Genomic DNA, 18976 nt, shown 5'->3' with positions numbered 1-18976 from the left:
GGGTGTCCTTTGAGGGGTGACACATGCTGGACGTGGTGACTCCCCTCGGGCACATCGTCCCGTACTGGGGGGAGAGGTGGGTTCTGCTCCCCAGGCTCTGCTCAGGGGTCTGGGCAGGCCAGGGAGGACACGGAGGTTGCCCATCCAATGTGTCATGATGTCATAGATGATGTCATAGATGATGTCATAGATGATGTCATAGATGATGTCATAGATGATGTCATAGATGATGTCATAGATGAGGTCATAGATGATGTCATAGATGATGTCACACTGACTGACCATGACATCATGCATCCCCGGCTGCAGGGGGTGGAGCTGTGAGCGTCACTGGCCAATGGGGGCTGTGAGAGGCTGTGATTGACAGCGGGGAAGGGCGGGAATCTGCTCGCAATGAAAGGATAAGCTGGGGGCGTGGCTCCGGGATCGGTGGGCGGTGCCTGGCCGTGATTGACAGCCAGGGGGCGGGGCCGTGCCGCAATAGAACACTCGTGTGGGGAGGGGCTGCGGGGCAGGGCCCATCGGGGGCGGAGCCTCGGGCGTCATTGGCCAATAGGAGCCAGCCATGGCCGTGACTGACAGCCAGGAGCGGAGCTCAGCGCTCAATGGGGCGGGGCCTCTGGGGGGCGGGGCTTCGACGGGGGCGCGCGGGGACGCGGAGGGCGGGGCCCCGGCGCACGTGACGGCGGCGGTGCGGCGGTGACGTCAGCGGTGTCGCAGCGGGGCCGGAAGCGGGCGGTGCGCGGGGCGGGCGGACAAGATGGCGGACGGGGACAGCGGCAGCGAGCGCGGCGGTGGCGGCGGGTTCGGGACCGCCCGCGGCGGGGCGGGGGGGGCCGGCCCGGCCGCGGGGCCTGGCGGCGGCGGCGCGGCCGGCCCCGAGCAGGAGACGCAGGAGCTAGCGTCCAAGCGGCTGGACATCCAGAACAAGCGCTTCTACCTGGACGTGAAGCAGAACGCCAAGGGCCGCTTCCTCAAGATCGCCGAGGTGGGCGCGGGCGGCTCCAAGAGCCGCCTCACGCTCTCCATGGCCGTGGCCGCCGAGTTCCGCGACTACCTGGGCGACTTCATCGAGCACTACGCGCAGCTGGGCCCGTCCAGCCCCGAGCAGCTGGCCCAGGCCGCGGGGCCGCCGGGCGAGGACGGCGCGGGGCCCCGCCGCGCCCTCAAGAGCGAGTTCCTGGTGCGGGAGAACCGCAAGTACTACCTGGACCTGAAGGAGAACCAGCGCGGGCGCTTCCTGCGCATCCGGCAGACCGTGAACCGCGGGCCCGGCGGCCCGGGGGGGTTCGCGGGAGGCCCCCCCGGGCTGCAGAGCGGCCAGACCATCGCGCTGCCCGCACAGGGCCTCATCGAGTTCCGCGACGCCCTGGCCAAGCTCATCGACGACTACGGGGGCGAGGAGGACGAGCTGGGCGGCCCCGGTGGCGGCGGCCCGGGCGGCGGGGGGCTCTACGGGGAGCTGCCCGAGGGCACGTCCATCACCGTGGACTCCAAGCGCTTCTTCTTCGACGTGGGCTGCAACAAGTACGGGGTGTTCCTGCGGGTCAGCGAGGTGAAGCCGTCCTACCGCAACGCCATCACCGTCCCCTACAAGGCCTGGGCCAAGTTCGGCGGCGCCTTCTGCCGCTACGCCGAGGAGATGCGCGACATCCAGGAGCGCCAGCGGGACAAGCTCTACGACCGGCGCGCCGGCCCGCCGGGACCCGGCAGCGGCAGCGGCGCCGGTGACGACTCCGACGGCGACGACGTGGACGACGACTGAGCCGATCCCCCAGCCCTCGACCCCGACGCCGGCCCCCCACCACCCCCCCCGAGCCCCGGGGCAAAGGGGTCCCCAGTCCCCCCTCCCAGCGACGGGGCAAAGGGGTCCCCGAACCCCCCTAACAGCGACGGGGCGAAGGGGTCCCTGAGCCCCCCTACCCCCCTCCCAGAGATGGGCTGAAGGGGTCCCCGAACCACCCCCGTCCCCGCTCCCAGCAACGGGACGAAGGGGTCCCCGAGCCCCCCCCCCCCCCCCCCCCCAGCAGCGGTGGGGCACGGGGGTCCCCGATCCCCCCGAGCCCCCCCTCCTGCCGCCACCGGAGAGAGAGAAACCGGCCCGACCGTGCCGCGGCCCCCTCGCCCCCTCCCCTGCTCCCACCACGGGACCCCCGGCCCCCAGGAGTCGCTGCTTTGGGAGGGGAACGGGGATTCCCCCGCAGCCCCCTCCCCTCCCGGAGCCCCCCCATCAAAACCAGCACCCGAGGGCCCCGGAGCTGCGGCAGCGCCGGGGGGAGCAGCGGAGGCACCTTGGACCAACGGCCGTTCCCTCGGCTTGTGATTTTTCCTTCATTTTCCTTTTTTTTTTTCCTTTTCTCCTCTTTCCACGTGTTTTTTTGGCTTGTTTTGTTTTGTTTGGTGTTGGTTTTTTTTTTTTTTTTTTTTTTTTTGGTTTTGTTTTGTTTTTTGGGGGTTTTTTTGTTCGGTTTTTTTTTTGATGCAAACTCCGGGCACCCGAACTGGAACCGGCCCCGAGCTGGCGGCTCCCTGACGATTAGGGAATATTTTCTCGGTTTTGCCGATTTCTGACCGTTTTTCCCCCCTCCCCGTTTCCCGCCGGAAAGGGGGAGGCGCCGGCACAAAGCACAAGGAAAAACTCGACGGGGCGAACCATCTTCCATTTCTCTCCAAATAAGGCGCCTCCGGCCCCGTTTCACTAGGACCCGCCGGAATCCGCCCCTTGGCTTCACCCAAATTGGATTTTCCGGCCCCAAATCCGTGGCCACGCCCGGCCCCGGCACCTTGGGGGTGGATTTTGGAGGTTTATTGTTATTTTTTGCCTCCTTTTGTCTTTTTATGCCCCCCTGGGCCTGGCCCTGGCGCTGCCTGGTCCCTACAACCACCTCCTATTAAACACATTTTTCCACTCTCAAATAGTCTTTTTTTTTAATTCTTTTTCACTCCCTCAGCTCAGTCCCGCCCTTTCCAGAATTCCGGTTTTTCACCCCGTTTTCCCACAACTCTGAACTCCATCGCTCTCATTCCAAAGTTTTGCCTCTTCTTCTCCAACGGTTTCACCATTTTAGGACTTTTCTTTTTTTCTTTTTTTCTTTTTTTTTTTTTTTTTTTTTTTTCCTTTTAATCCATTTTTGGGAGCCCAATCAGCTGCCTCCTTAATTTATTACCATGGATCCGGCATCTCCCACTCTCCATATTTATTGGGAAGTGAGGAACAGCCGCAGAGCCCTGGGGACCCCCGCACCGCAGGGATGCTGCTGTCCATCCGTCCATCCGGCCCCATCCCGCTGCTCCCACTGCTCCCGCTGCCGTCGCTGTTTTTAAAGGGATTTTTAAAGCGAATTTCTTCCGTTGATCCCGTTTTTAAGCCTTCTCCGTCGCAAAGGACCCGGATCCCTCACTCAATCACACGGGAGCAATAGTCCTTCCTCGATGGCTGATGTGTCCGTACTGTATTTTGTACCCTCAGGCAGCTCTTTCCGGTGAATTCCTGCTGTATCCACCCATCCTCCTGGTCCTGTGTTCTTTGCCACGGAGAAAAACCATAAACCACGACGGCGACAATGGATTTGGGGGGAAAAACGCTCCCACCTCCGCGGGACTCACCGGCGTCCAGCCGCGGGACCTCTCCTTTTATTTTTGAAGAGGATGAGAGATATATATATATATATATATATATAAAAATATATATATATTCCTTTGGGTTTCTTTCTTTTGGCTGAATTGCGGTGATTTAGCCTTATTTCTACTCTGGGAGAGCGGCGGAATCACTGCTGGCCCGGCCCAGCTCTGGGAGCTGGCTAGAAATACATGGAAGAGGAAAAAAAAAAAAAAAAAAGGCAAAACCACCAAAATCCAGTAATAAACCCAAAAAAGCTCCCGGCGTTGGCTCAGGGAGTCTTTCCTGGCCAGAGAAGTGCTGGATCCATGGACAGAACCTCCCACAGCTCCATTTGGGTGGGAAGAGCAGAGCACGTCGGGGGAAGACAGCAGAAAAAAACAGACAAAATGAGATAAAATAGGGAAAAAAGGGGATTTGAGGTGCCAGCTGAAATGAGGGGAGCGGCCATGGGGGCTGCCATGGGGGAGGGGATTTGGGGGGAGAAGTTTTGGGTTGTTTTTCTCTTGGAGTCCCCCAGGAGCCGTTGGGTGTTTCCCAGGAAAGCAGGACAACGCCGGCATCTCCCCTGAACCCCCTTCCCATCTCTGTGTGTATAGACATGGCTGTGTGTACATAGCTCAGATTCGGTTGGGTTTTGGGTTGAATTCTGTAGAAAATGGGCAAATTGCTTTTTTTTTTTTTTTATTTTTAAACCACAAATAGGGGGAAAATATCCCAAATTCCTGGTACTTCCAGCTTTGCTGCCCCAGAGGGGTTGATGGAGAGCGCGATGATGGCTGTACAGACAGAATATTGGAAGTCTTGTACAATGCCCCAAAACCCAGTGGAAAATACCCCAAATGGCTGGGTCTGGAGTGGGTGGTGCTTCCAGGGCAAGTTCAAACAGCTTCAATTCGTTTTGCCCTAAAAAACATGGAAGAAAATTCGGATTCTCCTGCCTGTTTCCAGGCAAATCGGGAGCGGTGTAGGATGGTTTGGGGGGCAGTGCCAGTGGCGGCTCCTCATGTTGGTGACAAAACCAACCCAACCCCTCACTGGCCTCTCATAAAAAAGCAAAAAGTGGAAAAAAATCGCAAAAAAACTGGAAAAGATTTTAAAAAAAGCAGCTGAGAGAGCACTGGGGGTACGCAGGGTGGTGCACCACGGAGCTCAGTAGGTGTTCCCAGTGGGAAATCCCAGCTGGCTTCATGGATGCTCCCAGATGTTCCAGCAGGGCGAGGCCACCGGTGCCATCGCCCTCCTCATCCTCGCGGAGCCGGTAGAGCCAGCGGCGCTGGAGCCAAGCCACGGAGCCGGGGTTGGGTGTTGGCAGGAGAACCCAGATGCAGGCAGGACAGCCAGGAAGGAGCACGGCACAGCCTGCAGCTCCCGGGGTTCAGCCCCACAACAGCGGCCCCAGGGGGCTCTGGCCTCGGAGCAGCAGCTGAGAGGCAGCTGGGCCAGCACAGGTGGCTCACCAGGCCCCAGCACACGGGTCAGCCCAGCCAGGAGGCTGGGACAGCATCGGTGGGGAGAGCACTGGATCCTCCTCCAAGAGCCAGGCGCTCCCAGACTTGGATTCTCTGACAGCTGGGTCCTCCAAGAATTGTATCCAAAAGCTGGATCTTCTGAGTTGGATCCTCTGAGAGCTGGATCCTCCAAACACTGGACCCTCCTCTTTGAGCTGGGTTCTTCTCCAAGCAGCAGATCCTCCTCGGAGAGCTGGATCCTCTGACAACTGGATCCTATGAATGTGGGATCCTCCTCCGAGCACCGGATCCTCCTCAGAGCAGCAGATCCCAGGAGCGCCACCTCCCTCCCCGAGCGCTCGCCATGATGTCCCTTTGCCGAAAAGAGAAAAAAAAAATAAAGTTTTATTCCTGTTATTTTTTTAATGAAAGAAAAACAAAAACTAAAGCAAACCTGCACTTTAGGCAGCCGGGGGGACCGGGGCCCCCGTGTCCCTTCCCTGCAGCCGGCGGGGCGGCTCCAGGGGCCGGAGGCAGGTCCTGGGTGTTACCACTAGCGCAGATGAGGCCGACGCGACGAACTCCTCCTGCTCCGAGCACTCCTGACGTAGCAGATTTTTGCAAATGGAGTTTTACAGTCTATATTTAAAGAATTGTATGTTTGTAACAAATAAAGTATGCGGAAAAGTGAATGAAAACGAGCCTGGGCCTGACTTGCTCCTTGGGGGTGCCGTGGGAAGCTCTGGAGGGTGGAGGTGGTGCCAGCACTGTGAAGGGTGGGGTGGTCACCCTGCAGCTTTACAGGGACATGCAGGATGCGAAGGTGGCGGGGACACAATAGGGAACGTTGGGTCCCCCATCTTGTCCTGAGGGGATCATCTGACTCAGAGGAGCTGGGGGTGTGAGGTAGCAGTACGGTGGGGAGGGAGGAGGTTTGGCGTGGCTTAGACATGTTGTGTCACAGCTCAGGCTGGTGTGTGCACAGGAATAACGCGTGTGTGGGTGTGTGCAAAGTATGCGAGGTGTGTGTGTGTAAGGTGAGTGTAAAGAGAGTATAAGGCGTTTGTGCCATCACATGGCTGCCTGCTGTGGGTGTGTGTGTGTAAAGCGTGTGTAAGGCGTGTGTGCCATCACATGGCGGCTTGCCGTGTGCGGGTGTAAGGCTGGGAGGGTTTGGCGTGGAGGGTGTGCGGTGCGTGTGCCATGGCTCAGGCAGGTGCGCGCACAGGTTTGTGTGCACAGGGTTGTGTGCCACACACACGACTGCGCGGTGTGTCAGGTGTGCGTGCCATCTCACGGCTGTGCCACACGTGCAGGTGTGTGTACCGGGGATGTGCCGCGTCCCCGCGGTGCCCGTGTGTGTACCGGGGGTGTGCCGTGTCCCCGCGGTGCCGTGTCCCCGCGGTGCCCGTGCCGTGTCCCCACCGGCAGTGCCGCAGCCCCCGCCCCCCGCGCTGCGGCTCCCTGCGGGCTCGGGCTCATCTGAGGACACGCGGGGACCCGCCTGCGCATGAGCCGCCGCCGCCGTCACCGTCACCGCCACCGGGGCCTGCTGCGACCCCCGAAGTCCCGGCCCAGATATTCCCGCAGCTGCTCCGGCTCCCCCCGCGGCCGGACCCGGGGGTCGGGAGAGCTGGGGACAGGTGGAGGGGCCCCGAGGACAGCCGGGGATGTCAGCTGAATGGACCCCGGAGGGGCCCAGTCTGCGGCAGTTGTCGGCCGGGGCAGGTGCGGGATGAGGGGGCGGCGGCACCCTGAACCCCCCCGGCAGCTGCAGCGAGGGGCGCGGGCTGTACGGTGCAGCTCACCCCTGCCCAATGCAGGGAAACCGGCACGGCGGCCGGGACAGGCGGGGGAACCAGTAACAGGTGCCTCCCTCCCCCAGCCCGTACCTCCCCCTGGAGCAGGGTGGGCGTGGGGCTGGGACCCCTGAGCCCCCCCGGCAGTGCGGTGCCCTCCACCCCGCCCGCTGCTGGAGGGAAACCGAGGCCCGGTAACCGATGGCCGTGGGGACAGTGACCGCGCTGAGGGGCCCGGGCTCCGGGCCCAGCCCGGGCAGGGCTGCGCTGTGTGGGGCCCACCGGCTCCGCAGCTGCTGCCCCGTCAACGACCCTCGCTCGGGAATCCCCAGTTCCATTTATAAACTCAGTTTGTCACACAATCGGGTTCCATCGGACACTGAAAGGGGCCCCTCATGAGAAACTGAGTTTTCTGTAAAACGTTTGTTGGGCAAAGGGGCTTTCTTCCCCACAACAGTGCCGTGAATTTTTTGGCCACGCTTGATCCCTGCCGTCACCACTGGCAGTCCCTTCGGCCTCTCAGGGTCCGCCCCAGCCCCCGGTCCAGCCCAGGGGCTGCGGGGTCCGTGTTACCTCACTACCGCTGTCCTTCTCCCTCAGCCTATGGGGCAGCGCCGGGTTATTTGTGTAGTGCCCCAGAGAAACAGGGAGGCTCAGAGGCACCGGCGGGCCCGGGTGTCCCTGGGCAGGCTCCCCCTCACGCCGGGGCCTCTCTCAGCCCCGAGCAGGGCCGGCCATGTCAGGAGCGACTCCCACGGCCCCGCGGAGCCCTCTGGCAGGCGCAGGGCCCTGTGGGACCCTCTGGCGGGAACCGGGGCCCTCCCGGGTCCGCCGAGCCCCCGCGCCCCCCTCACGGCCCGCCCCTCACCCCCCCCGGCTCCCTCAAACAAACACGGCCCGGAGCGGAGCGATGGAATGGGCGGGAAACATCGCCCTCTCGCTATTGGATCAATCAGCTGTCAATCACCCTGGCCCCGCCTCACGGCGCGGTGCTCGTTATTGCCATTCGTCGGGTGGTGACATCACCCACGCGAGCACTCCCCGCCCTCACCCCGCTGTGTGCCGTGTGCAAAAGCAACACAGCCGTTAAACGAGCCGCGGGGCGGAGCCAGGGATGGACGGGGAAAGAAGCGGCTCTCCCATTGGGCGCCGCGGGATGTTCAAATTAGTATGGGAGGCGGTGATTGGTGGCGACGCGGCGCGGCCCGCCGCCCCCGCCCGGGCGGGTCATTGTCTGGCGGCTCCTGAGGCGGGTCGGGTGCGGCGGTGGCTTTGGGGTTCGGACGGCGGCGGCGGTACCATGGTGAGGGCAGGGGCTGCAGTGGGGCTCGGGACTCGGGGGGCCGGCCAGGACAGCGCGGCCGGGCTTAGCCGGGCCCTGTGTGGCCGCCAATGGGCGCCGCTGTCAGCCCAGGCCGGGCGGGGGGAGGAGGACGGGCCCCTATCCGTGACCTTGGGTCCGGCCCGGCGCTCCCCCGGTGCCCCGTGGCCCCTGCCGCCTGGCTTCTGGGGAGGGGGTTTGTCCTGCCCTCCAAACCCGGCCCCGCCGGTGCCCTCCAGCGCTGTCAGAGCGGTGCGGTGTCGGCCGGTGTCTCGTCGGTCGCGGTGTGTTCCGCTTGCGGCTCGGTTGGACCGGAGGAAGTTGCTGTCGTAGGGGAAGCGTCAGTCGAGGGGCCCGAGCGGGGTCTGTCAAGCGCCCGGCGCCTCCGCCAGGGGTACGCGGGTACATCTCAGCTCGCCTCTCGGGGAAAGGCCCGCTCGGTGGGGGAAGAGAAGGAAGTTCACTCTCCGGTGCCCCGTTCCTGTGGCTCCGTAGGGAGAATGGGGGGAGCCGGGTCTGGAGCTGTCAGCGCAGGCGGCCAGGGGGATATGGCTTACAGGGGTTCTGTGGATCTGTGCGGAGTTCCGCGGGTCTGCGGGATGCTTTGGGAGGTTCTAAGGCTCGTTGGGGGGGTTCCGTGAATTCGCAGGGTGCCTGGGGGACTCCCTGGGTCTGCGGGAGGGTTCTGGGGTTACACAGGGGATTTCTATGGGTTTTTAGGGTGATTCGGGTGGTTCTGTCGTTCTCTAAAGGTATCCTGTGGATCCACAGGAGAGGTTCTGGGGATCTGCAGAGGGCTTGGGGGGTTTCTGTGGATCCGCAAGGGATTTCTGTGGATTTCCAGGGGACTTGGGGGGGTTCTGTGGTACCGGGTGGGAGAGGGGTGGTGGGTGTTTCAGGGGATTCTGTGGATTCTTGGGGTGTTCTGTGGATCCACAGGTGGGCTCGAGGGAGTTCGTGGAGGTTGTGGAGCCGGTGGTAAGGGCCCCGATCCCTCCGCGATGATGGAAACACCATTGTATTATGCAACTTCTGCTGCCGCCAAGAACTTGTGCTCGGGGATGTCTGGGAATGTGCTGCAGGAGATAAGAAGTTGCTGCTTGGAAGGGTTTTATCGTGTTTGAAGCAATAAGAAAGAAAAAAAGTTTGCCTGCTGTGAAAGATCCAGTGGGTCAGACCCAGGGAGGATTTAGCATGGGAATGTGCTCCCAGTGAGGGGCTTTGGTGGAGAGAGGGGATGGAGATGTCACAAGGATTGTCTGAGTCCCTGGGAGCTGCAACCCGGAGGGTGAGGAGAGAATTCCTCGGCATTGCTTCCTCTGGAGGGAGGAATCCAGAAGCCCTCGCTCCCAGCACGGAGTGGGATGATCTCCCATGGGGAGCTGGAGGCGACTGGGCTGGGGGAACTTCCCGTGTTCCCTCTGCAAACCCCGTGGTGGGTTGGTGAAAACTGGGACAGACCTCGAGATTTCCACAGCGAAACCTTTCTTGCTTTTCTTAGCCAACCCCTCCCCGTGAAGATCTATCAGGCAGGCAGCTCCAGGCTGGAAAACCTGATGGGGCAGTGGGAAAGTTCACAGCTGGCTGATAAAAGCTCTCGGTGAGAACAGCCAGTGCTTTTCCCAACACTGCCTTTTATTCCTAGAGCAAGGAAATATCCACAAATCCCCCTTGCCTCCCCCTTTCTTGCCCATAAATCTCCCTTTCCACCCTTCAAATCCTGCTTCCCCCAAAACGCCCTCCTTGAGTTTTGCAGTTTTATGGAGCAATGTTTTCTCCTGATTAAAGTAACTTTTGGTGCTTCACCGTTTCTCCAAGTCATCCCTGAAGACCCTTCCTGTCACGGCTGCAGGGACACAGAGCGGATTTCCTGGGTCCCCCATGGCCTCACTCAGTGCCCTCTGCTTATTTTAATCAGCCCGGGATTAATTAATGCCCCCTTGGGACTAATTTTTTTTTCCAGTGTTTGAACTGAACCTTGTGTTATATCCCACCTGGCTGGGATGTGACCCAGATCTTCGTTAAGCAGCATCTTGTTTTAAGGATTAACGTGCTCCATTTGCTCTCCTGGATCCTTTCAGCTCCCTCACCATGAGCTGAAATTCCTCATTTTTAGAGGGGATGGGGATTGTGGGATCAATATATGCTATAAAAATAGGGATTGTAAGTATCCAGGGTGTTTTCAGGCTCCCATCTCCCTCTGCTGTTGTTTCTTGTCTCTGTGTGGGCTGGAGATATTGGTTTTGGGAATTGTTATCCCTGTTTTTTTTTTACCTGGAGCAGATTTTGAGTTGCTGACATCTGGTGCAGCTCCCTTTGCCTTCCTTCATCACCCGTGGCTCTCACCGTCATTAGGAACAGCTCTCATTAGTGATTAATGATGTCACGGGGTCTTCCCATATCCCTGGAATCCATGGGTTTCCTGACAGCGGATGGGAGAGCCCAGCAAACCCATGCTTGGCTCTTCCTTGTTGCTCAGCAACTCCCAAACTCTTGGCTTTGGCATTTCCACCCCTTTCAACATGATTTTCATTAAATCCACAATTTCTGGGGCTCTTGGGTGATTTCCAGGAGGGGAATTACCCTGGAATCCCACAGGATTCACATTCCCATGTACAGGAACAGTGTCCTGCCCAGTGTCCAGTGTCAGTATGTGGAGAAATTGAATCTGAAAACAAGCTGGGCTCATAAATGCTGGGAAAAAATGCCCAACAATGGGATTTTGGGCTGTTTCCCCCCACTTTTGGCATTTTCTGGAGAACAGTGGGATTAGTGGCAGCACGAATAAGACACCTGGGTGAGGGAGCAGCTGCTGCACCCTGAAAACCTCCCTTGTTTATCATCCCCTTGAATTTGCGTGGTTTGAGAGGCCCTGAGTTGCCAGGGAACTGCCAGATTATCCTGCAGCAGGTCCCTCTGGCTTAGAATTAACGAGATTGTTTGGATTCGGGGATTAATTAATGGGCCCCTTTCTCCCCCAGGCTGGAGGCAAGGCGGGCAAGGACAGCGGCAAGGCCAAGGCCAAGGCCGTGTCGCGCTCCCAGAGAGCCGGGCTGCAGGTATGGCACAGGGAATCACCACCACACGGAATGCTGAGCAGCTGGAGGGCCCCAAACCCTCCTCTTCTGGGGTTTAAAAAACTGAGTATTTTAACTTGGAGCTATGAGGAGCCCTGGGCTTGCAGAGGGGGTTTGCTGTGAGGTGGGACAGAGAGGATGGGAGGATTAATCGGGAGAATTAGTTATATTTTCTAACTAATAATTATAATAATTAAAATACAATGGTTTTATGCTATACAAGATATAGCTGCATTTTACTAAATTATATGATAATAATATACAACATATATAATAACAATATAATGTATTATTATAACAATATTACATATTAATTAGTAATAAATAAACTGGATAGTGATACTTAAGTCCTCTGTTTGGAGTGTTGGTCCTGGAAGCTGCAGCCCAAATTGACAGTGTAGGGTGTAAATATGCACACTGTGGGGGGGTCTGTAGGTGTTAATGAGGTTGTTAATTGCCCCCCAGTTCCCAGTCGGCCGCATCCACAGGCACCTGAAGACTCGGACCACCAGCCACGGGCGTGTGGGAGCCACGGCGGCTGTGTACAGCGCAGCCATCCTCGAGTACCTGACTGCTGAGGTAGGAGCCTCCTCCCCAGCCCCAGCCCCCCTGCCCTTGGCATTCCCACCTCCTCCTGCTGTCCTGCAGGTGCTGGAGCTGGCCGGGAATGCTTCCAAGGATCTCAAAGTGAAGCGGATCACGCCCCGGCACCTGCAGCTGGCCATCCGCGGTGACGAGGAGCTGGATTCCCTGATCAAAGCCACCATTGCTGGTGGAGGTAGGTGGTGTTCCCGTGTTCCCATCCTTGAGTAGGAATTTTAGCAAGAAGGGGAGATGTGGGAAACCAGAGAGGAATTTGGCAGTCGGTGTAAATGCACGGGCTTGCTGCTTCCCTAGATTCACGCTGAGGGGGACGCACTCGACATTCACACTGGATTTTCACAAAATGGGAAATGGAGGATTTTTTTGAGTTTCTTGGGAATTCTGCAAGTGACTTGACAGGATTTCTCCCCTCTTCTCTGCAGGTGTCATTCCCCACATCCACAAGTCCCTGATTGGAAAGAAGGGACAACAGAAAACGGCGTAGAGGAAGCGCAGCACCGAATCCCCCCGTCATCGTACTGTACCTGGGCACAGGAACATCTCGGGGATACGAGGAATTTTTTTTAAGGAGTAGTTCAAAGGAAGAGCATAGAGAGGATTGACTGTAGAGGAAATATTGGGATGGGTTTAGATTCTGAGTAGGACACACTGCGGGCTGTGGGGTGGCAGCTGGGGGGGTGGGCGAGTGGCTCAGCTGCCCCTACGTTTTATACAAAAATGGAACCCATAAACCATTTTTTACAAAAATCCAGATGGTTTTCAGTGGTGGTGGGGAAAGGGGCAGGGGATTGGGCCCCCCGGTACCGGTTCAAGGAGCCCGGAGCGCCCCATGGAACTGGACCCCAATGCACAGACACGGTGAGGGGCGGGGCCGCCCATATGCAAATGAGGGGGAGGGGCTTGTTCAACGGCCCCGCCCCTCATGGAGGTGTCCAGCTGTCCTGCCCTGGACTCGGGGGTGTTTGTGGGTGTCTGTCCTGCCCACAGGGGTGTCCGTCTGTCCCAGGACTGGGGGCTCTGGGTGTTTGTCAGATCTGGCTGTGCGGGTACAAGATGTCCGTCTGTCTGTGCTTGTCGGGTTCTGACAGTCCCGAGCACAGGGTCCTGCCCGAGCTCCCGCCGAGCCCTCTGTCGTGGTTGGATACAGGGGGGTGCTCCGAGCCAGGCCCGGCGGAGGCGGCGGGAGGAGCCAGAGCCGGGGCAGCTCCGGTACTGGCAACACCGGGCACCGGTTGCATCAGGCGTCAAGTAGCCCCAACGGCCTAGGGCACCATCAGGGCCGTGCCCGGGCTCAGACCCGCCCCGCCGGGCCTCAGCGCCTGGGGTAGGCACGGGACCGGTTGCAGCGGGGGCAGGGGACCGGGCGAGGCCGTGCCCGGGTCGGTCCCGCCGGGCCCGAGGTCGCACAATGGCGACGCTGGTCTGCGCAAGATGGCGGCGGGGGGGCGGGGCCGTCCTCGCTGCCCGCGGGCTATGCAGTACGCATGCGCGCACCGTGCCGTTGTGGGACGCATGCGTGCGCCGCCGCGCGCCTCGAGCGGCCGGGCCGCGCGGGAGTCACCATGCTGTCACTACGGGGGAGTACGGCGGCAGCATCGGTGCCCATCCGCAGCATTGCGCTGTGCGGGGCACAGGAGATGGCCTGACGGGCGGTTTATCTCCGGTGAGTGCCCGGCTGGCAGCGGGGCGCTACGGGCTGCCCCGGAGATTGAGTCCAAGCTCCGCGTTACGTAACGTGCGCCCCTGCCCGACTGCAGTGGTTCTGGCCGCCCGCCCCCGTGGCGCGTATTGCGATTGCCATTGGCTGGGCGCAGCGGCGGGGCGGGGCGAGGAGGCTATAACTAGAGGCGGTGCGGTAGGGGCCGCGTTCAGTCCGTCGCTGTCGTGCTTGGGTTTTGCTGCTTCTGCGCTTTCCCCTTCCGCCTATCGCCGCCCATCGCGCCACCATGAACGGGCAGCTGAACGGTTTCCACGAGGTGTTCATCGAGGAGGGCACTTTCCTCTTCACCTCCGAATCCGTGGGCGAGGGGCACCCAGGTGCGGGCCGAGCGGGGCTGGGCGGGGCGGTGATCGCGCAGGCGCGGCGGGGCGCGGGGGGAGGAGGAGGAGGATGGTGAGGATGAAGATGAAGGAAGTGAGGATGAGGATGGAGAAAATGAGGGTGGGCCGGGGGCGTGGGAAGGGGGGGGTGGTGACGCGGGCGGGCGCGCGCGCAGTGTGAGGCGGGCGCGCGCTCGCCGCATTGCGGGCCCGGCGCGCACGTGCTGCCCGCGTGGGGCGGGACCCGGGGGGGGGGGGGAGCCGGTGCCGCCGTGACTCAGCCGTGACTAAGCAGCTCCCGGTGCCCCCGCGCGGCACGGGACCCCCGCCGTGGGCTGCCTTCCCGCCTGCATGCCGGAGGTAAGACGGGCCCGGTGACCCCCCCCACACACACGCCCCGGGGCCGGAGTGTCGCCCTCAGGCCACCCCACGCCCTCCGACGGTGCCGCTGATGTCGCTTGGCTGATGATGAAGTCTCGTGGGGCTACCCAGATGTGCCCTTTCGCCTTGGCTTGGGGAGGGGTTTACACTTCTCCCGGGCGGTGGTTGGAGCCCCCCCAGCTCGGTACCAGTCGGTGCCGGTCTCTCCCGGTCTTTGTCATCGCCGTATTGGGGCGCATGACCGTTAATCTGCCGAGGCCGCTGCCGACGCCCAGCACCCGCTGCCTGGGCACACCCAGGATCTGTGAACCCTCTCGGCTCCGGCCACTGTGGCACTCGCTTTTGGGGCACATCCAGCACCTCCCGAGTTCCCATCACCTCTGGATCCCAATTGGGCCCCATAGCTCTGCTCCTTCTGGCTCAAGCACGCACAACCCAATGGCACAACCTGCGGCTGCGCTGGGGCTCCCCCGCGCTGCCCAAGGGAGGAGGCTCTGAGGTCCATTTCCTTACTCTCTCCCACCAAAAAGCATCCGGGGGATCTTCCTCCCCTCACCCCAGCTGGGCGCTGTCTCCTCCTCGCCCAGATCCTGCCTGGAAGGTCGCTTGCAAGGACACCCGCAGTCCCGGGGACACGGGTGGCCCTTGGGACACCCCAGACACCTTCCACGCACACAAAACACTCTGGGAGCAGGAGGGAACTGGGTGTCTGGTGAGCTGGAACTGCTTTAGCTGAAGGCAGAGTTGCTGGAAGCTGGCATGCTGCGGATTTGGGAAGCTGGGATACAGATCTGATCCCCTCAGTGGTGCCACAGGGCTCAGCGTTAGTTGGAGCTAAAGCTTAATTGGGACATGCCTGGAATTCCAGTCTGGGGACAAGGCAATGGCTGTGCGCACCCTGGGGGGGCTCCTGGATTATGGGGGCTACAAATCCCCGTTCTGGAGGCTCAGGAAGGAAGGGCTGTGCCGTGTTGGGCTGTCCTGTGCCACCGTGACGCCTCCTGCTCTCCGTGTCCCCAGATAAAATCTGTGACCAGATCAGTGATGCTGTCCTGGATGCCCACCTCAAGCAGGACCCCGATGCCAAGGTGGCCTGTGGTGAGTAAGGGCACCAGGGGACAGGCAGCAGGTGGGAGACGTGGAGGTGACACCGTGCTGACGTCACTCATGTCCCTGCAGAGACGGTTGCCAAAACTGGGATGATCCTGCTGGCGGGGGAGATCACCTCCCGGGCCAACGTGGACTACCAGAAGGTGGTCCGGGACACCATCCGGCACATCGGCTATGATGACTCCTCCAAAGGTGTGTCCTGGGCTGCCACTGTCTCAGTGACAGCAGGAGGGGTGGCACAGGGCTCACCAGAGCCCCGTTTGTCCCCCCAGGTTTTGACTACAAGACATGCAATGTGCTGGTGGCCCTGGAGCAGCAGTCCCCGGACATTGCCCAGGGTGTGCACCTGGACCGCAGCGAGGAGGACATTGGTGCTGGTGACCAGGTGAGACCCAGGGCCGTGGGGTCGCTGTGGTGTGACCAGGGGCTGGGTGTGACCTCGTTGTCCCTGTGCTGCAGGGGCTGATGTTTGGCTACGCCACGGATGAGACAGAGGAGTGCATGCCCCTCACCATCGTCCTGGCGCACAAGCTCAATGCCAAGCTGGCCGAGCTGCGCCGCAGCGGAGCCCTGCCTTGGCTGCGCCCTGACTCCAAGACACAGGTGAGGTGCTGGGGGGTCCACAAAGCCCTCGGGAGCCCCCTTTTCCCTGGCTGGCCTCTGACTGGTGTCCCCTGGCAGGTGACAGTGCAGTACATGCAGGACCGTGGGGCAGTGATCCCGATCCGGGTGCACACCATCGTGATCTCGGTGCAGCACGATGAGGACGTGTGTCTGGATGAGATGCGGGATGCGCTCAAGGAGAAGGTCATCAAGGCTGTGGTGCCCCCCAAGTACCTGGACGATGACACCATCTATCACCTGCAGCCCAGCGGCCGCTTCGTCATCGGCGGGCCCCAGGTGCAGTTGGGGGCAGCGTTGTGGTGGCAGCAGTGACACCGTGATGGTGACATTTGTCACGGCACGATGGTGGTGTTGGCAGCAACACCGTAACGGTGGCAATGATGTCACTGTGATGGCAGCAGTGATGGTTAAGTGCTGAGGGCTGGTGACAACATGGTGACAGTGCTGATGTGGTGATGATGACACCGGTAGTGGCACAGTGGTGGCAGTTGGAATGGTTTGATTGTGGTGAGAATGGCACAGAGGTGGCAGAGATGGTGTGGCTGTGGTGGCCACGATAACGTGACAGTGGTCACAGCACGGTGTGGTGGCAGTGAGAGCGTGGTGATGGCTCAGTGATGGTGACACTGGTGACAATGTGGACAGGGTTGAGATGCTGCTGTCCCCAACAGGGTGATGCAGGGCTGACAGGCCGCAAGATCATCGTGGACACGTACGGGGGCTGGGGCGCGCACGGCGGCGGCGCCTTCTCGGGCAAGGACTACACCAAGGTGGATCGCTCGGCCGCCTACGCCGCGCGCTGGGTCGCCAAGTCCCTGGTGAAGGCTGGGCTGTGCCGCAGGGTGCTGGTCCAGGTGGGTGCTGCTCTGGGTCACGGCTGGTCCCACTGGGTGCTGGGACACCCCACCCACGGCCCTGCCTTCCCCTGCAGGTCTCCTATGCCATCGGGGTCTCGCACCCCTTGTCCATCTCCATCTTCCACTATGGCACCTCCCAGAAGAGCGAGCGGGAGCTGTTGGAGATCGTCAAGAAGAACTTTGATCTGCGGCCCGGGGTCATCGTCAGGTAACGGGCAGGGGGGTCTGTGCCGGGGGGTGGGGGCGGGCGGGGGTCCCTCCCGGAGCAGCTGGGGACCGCCTGGCGCCTGGACCCGGCGCGGAGCCGCTCGGCCGGACGGAGAAGGCGCGCTTGGGGCGCGGACGGGGTAAGTATCCGCCGGAGCCGAGCGCTTGGAGCTTCCCCAGCGCCGGGAGCGTGCTGCTGTTGGGGGGAGCAGCTGGGGAAGCTCCAACCGCCCCGCGGGGTGGGGAGGAGGCAGAGGCGCCACTGTGGAACCCCCGGCCAGGCAGGGAAGGGGCGAAGGCAGGACCCCGGGGCCACCTGACTGAGTTGGGAATTGTGTATTCCAGGGATCTGGATCTGAAGAAGCCCCTCTATCAGAGGACCGCAGCCTATGGCCACTTTGGTAGGGACAGTTTCCCTTGGGAAGTGCCCAAAAAACTAAAATACTGAGGAAAAAGCATTGTTAGGGCTTTTCCCCCCACTCCTGCGGGCGTAGGTTACAGAGAAGCCCGTGGGCTCTGGGGGAAAGAGCTCCCGGTCCCTGCACCCCCCCGGCTCCCTGGCCCCACCATTGTCTCTCACCATCGTTTTGGTTGTGTGGGGACCACGTGCCTCTCCTGGAGCCCCCCCATCTCCCCCCAAATTCCTCTGGATGGTAATTAACAAATCTGTCTTTACTCCAAGCTATGAAATGGAGAAAAAGGCCCAAGTGCCCTCTCTCTCCTATGCCCCCACTGTTGCAAGGGCCGCCCCATTTTGGGTCCCAGCAGTCCTGCTGTGGGGGCATACCCCATTTTATCACTCCCCATTACCCCTTGACCCCAAATTCACTACATCAGTTTGGCTCCCACTGTCCCTGCCGTCCTGCTGCAGGGGTGGGGGGGACACACAAACCCCTCACTCTGGCTCCCTGTGTGTCCCCCCACAATCCTCATTCCACTGGGAGGATACTCATTCTGGCTCCCCCAGTCCCACTGGTGGGGAAGACACTCCCATTCCACCTCCCCATCCCCTGGGACCTCGCTGGTGCTTGGTTTGGTTCTTAACCCTCATTTTTAGCCTCTTTTTGTTCCAATAATGCACATTTTGGGGGGGGACACGCTAAAACAGACCCCCAACCCCCCCCCTGAGGGTTCGGTACCAGAGGAAAACATTTTACATTCTTTTTTTTTTTTTTGGGTTTTAATCCAAAAGCTGAAGTGACTCCCCAACTGCACAATCCCTCCACTCCCCCAACTATGTCCGGATTTTGGGGGGAAAGGGGGGGCATTTGGCGCTTGATACTTGAAGGTTTGGTGTATTTATTGTGCGCCGAGGCGGGGGCGTGAGTACAGAGAAGTCCCCGCGCTCAGCCGGCAGCTCCTGATCCCTGAAAGCCCCCCCTTCCCCTCCCCCCGCCCTCCCCCCAGCCCCAGCAGTTTGGGGTGAAAAGGGGGGGGATTGGGTTTGTTGGAGTGCCGGGGGTGCCCCGGGCGTGGCGCTGGTGGCTGGTGTGGTACAGAGAAGCCGGCTTGTTTACTGCCCGCCCAGGCTCCGGTCCCCAGAGTGCCTTGGGGAGAGGTAGGGGGGGCTTTCTCCTCCCCTTGAGGATTTCTTTTATTTTTTTTTTTTTTTTTTCTTTTACTATTTTCGGGAGGTTTCGTCCAAATGTTTTAATCCACTGAATCCAAAAATGAAATCAAAAAGGAAAAGAGTCTCAATAAAAGTGATGAGTTAGATGGAGCCCCTCGAGTGTGTGGGGGCAGCTGAAGGATTTTGGAAACTGCCAGCAGGAGATGGAGAAATTGGGGTACAAGGAAGGTGTGATATGGGAAATAGGGGTACTGGGGAAACTGAGGCACAAGGTTGTGGGATGGGGGGAATGCAGTGGGGGAACTGTGCAAGGCAGG

At 60.4% G+C, this 18976-nt stretch overlaps 3 protein-coding genes across 3 annotated transcripts; all 3 read left to right on the top strand.

Annotated features, from left to right (window-relative positions):
- The first annotated feature begins 703 nt into the window (after positions 1-703).
- On the top strand, positions 704-5768 carry PURB (purine rich element binding protein B). The gene has a single exon (XM_058859293.1). The coding sequence runs from the start codon at positions 761-763 to the stop codon at positions 1763-1765; it is 1005 nt and encodes a 334-aa protein (XP_058715276.1). The 5' UTR covers positions 704-760; the 3' UTR covers positions 1766-5768.
- Positions 5769-7968: 2200 nt separating this feature from the next.
- On the top strand, positions 7969-13907 carry LOC131589632 (histone H2A.V). Its single transcript, XM_058859307.1, has 5 exons — positions 7969-8172; positions 11172-11249; positions 11733-11846; positions 11916-12045; positions 12293-13907. The coding sequence occupies exons 1-5, from the start codon at positions 7984-7986 to the stop codon at positions 12352-12354; spliced, it is 573 nt and encodes a 190-aa protein (XP_058715290.1). The 5' UTR covers positions 7969-7983; the 3' UTR covers positions 12355-13907.
- MAT2A (methionine adenosyltransferase 2A) lies at positions 13774-18809 on the top strand. Its single transcript, XM_058859291.1, has 9 exons — positions 13774-13907; positions 15312-15389; positions 15471-15593; positions 15674-15786; positions 15861-16004; positions 16083-16301; positions 16697-16879; positions 16957-17090; positions 17435-18809. The coding sequence occupies exons 1-9, from the start codon at positions 13817-13819 to the stop codon at positions 17535-17537; spliced, it is 1188 nt and encodes a 395-aa protein (XP_058715274.1). The 5' UTR covers positions 13774-13816; the 3' UTR covers positions 17538-18809.
- The last annotated feature ends 167 nt before the right edge of the window (positions 18810-18976 follow it).

The sequence above is a fragment of the Poecile atricapillus genome, chromosome 29 (genome assembly GCF_030490865.1).
Source record: "Poecile atricapillus isolate bPoeAtr1 chromosome 29, bPoeAtr1.hap1, whole genome shotgun sequence".
Taxonomy (NCBI): domain Eukaryota; kingdom Metazoa; phylum Chordata; class Aves; order Passeriformes; family Paridae; genus Poecile; species Poecile atricapillus.
Note: the sequence above shows the minus strand (reverse complement) of the source record. Positions and strands in the feature narration are given on the sequence as shown.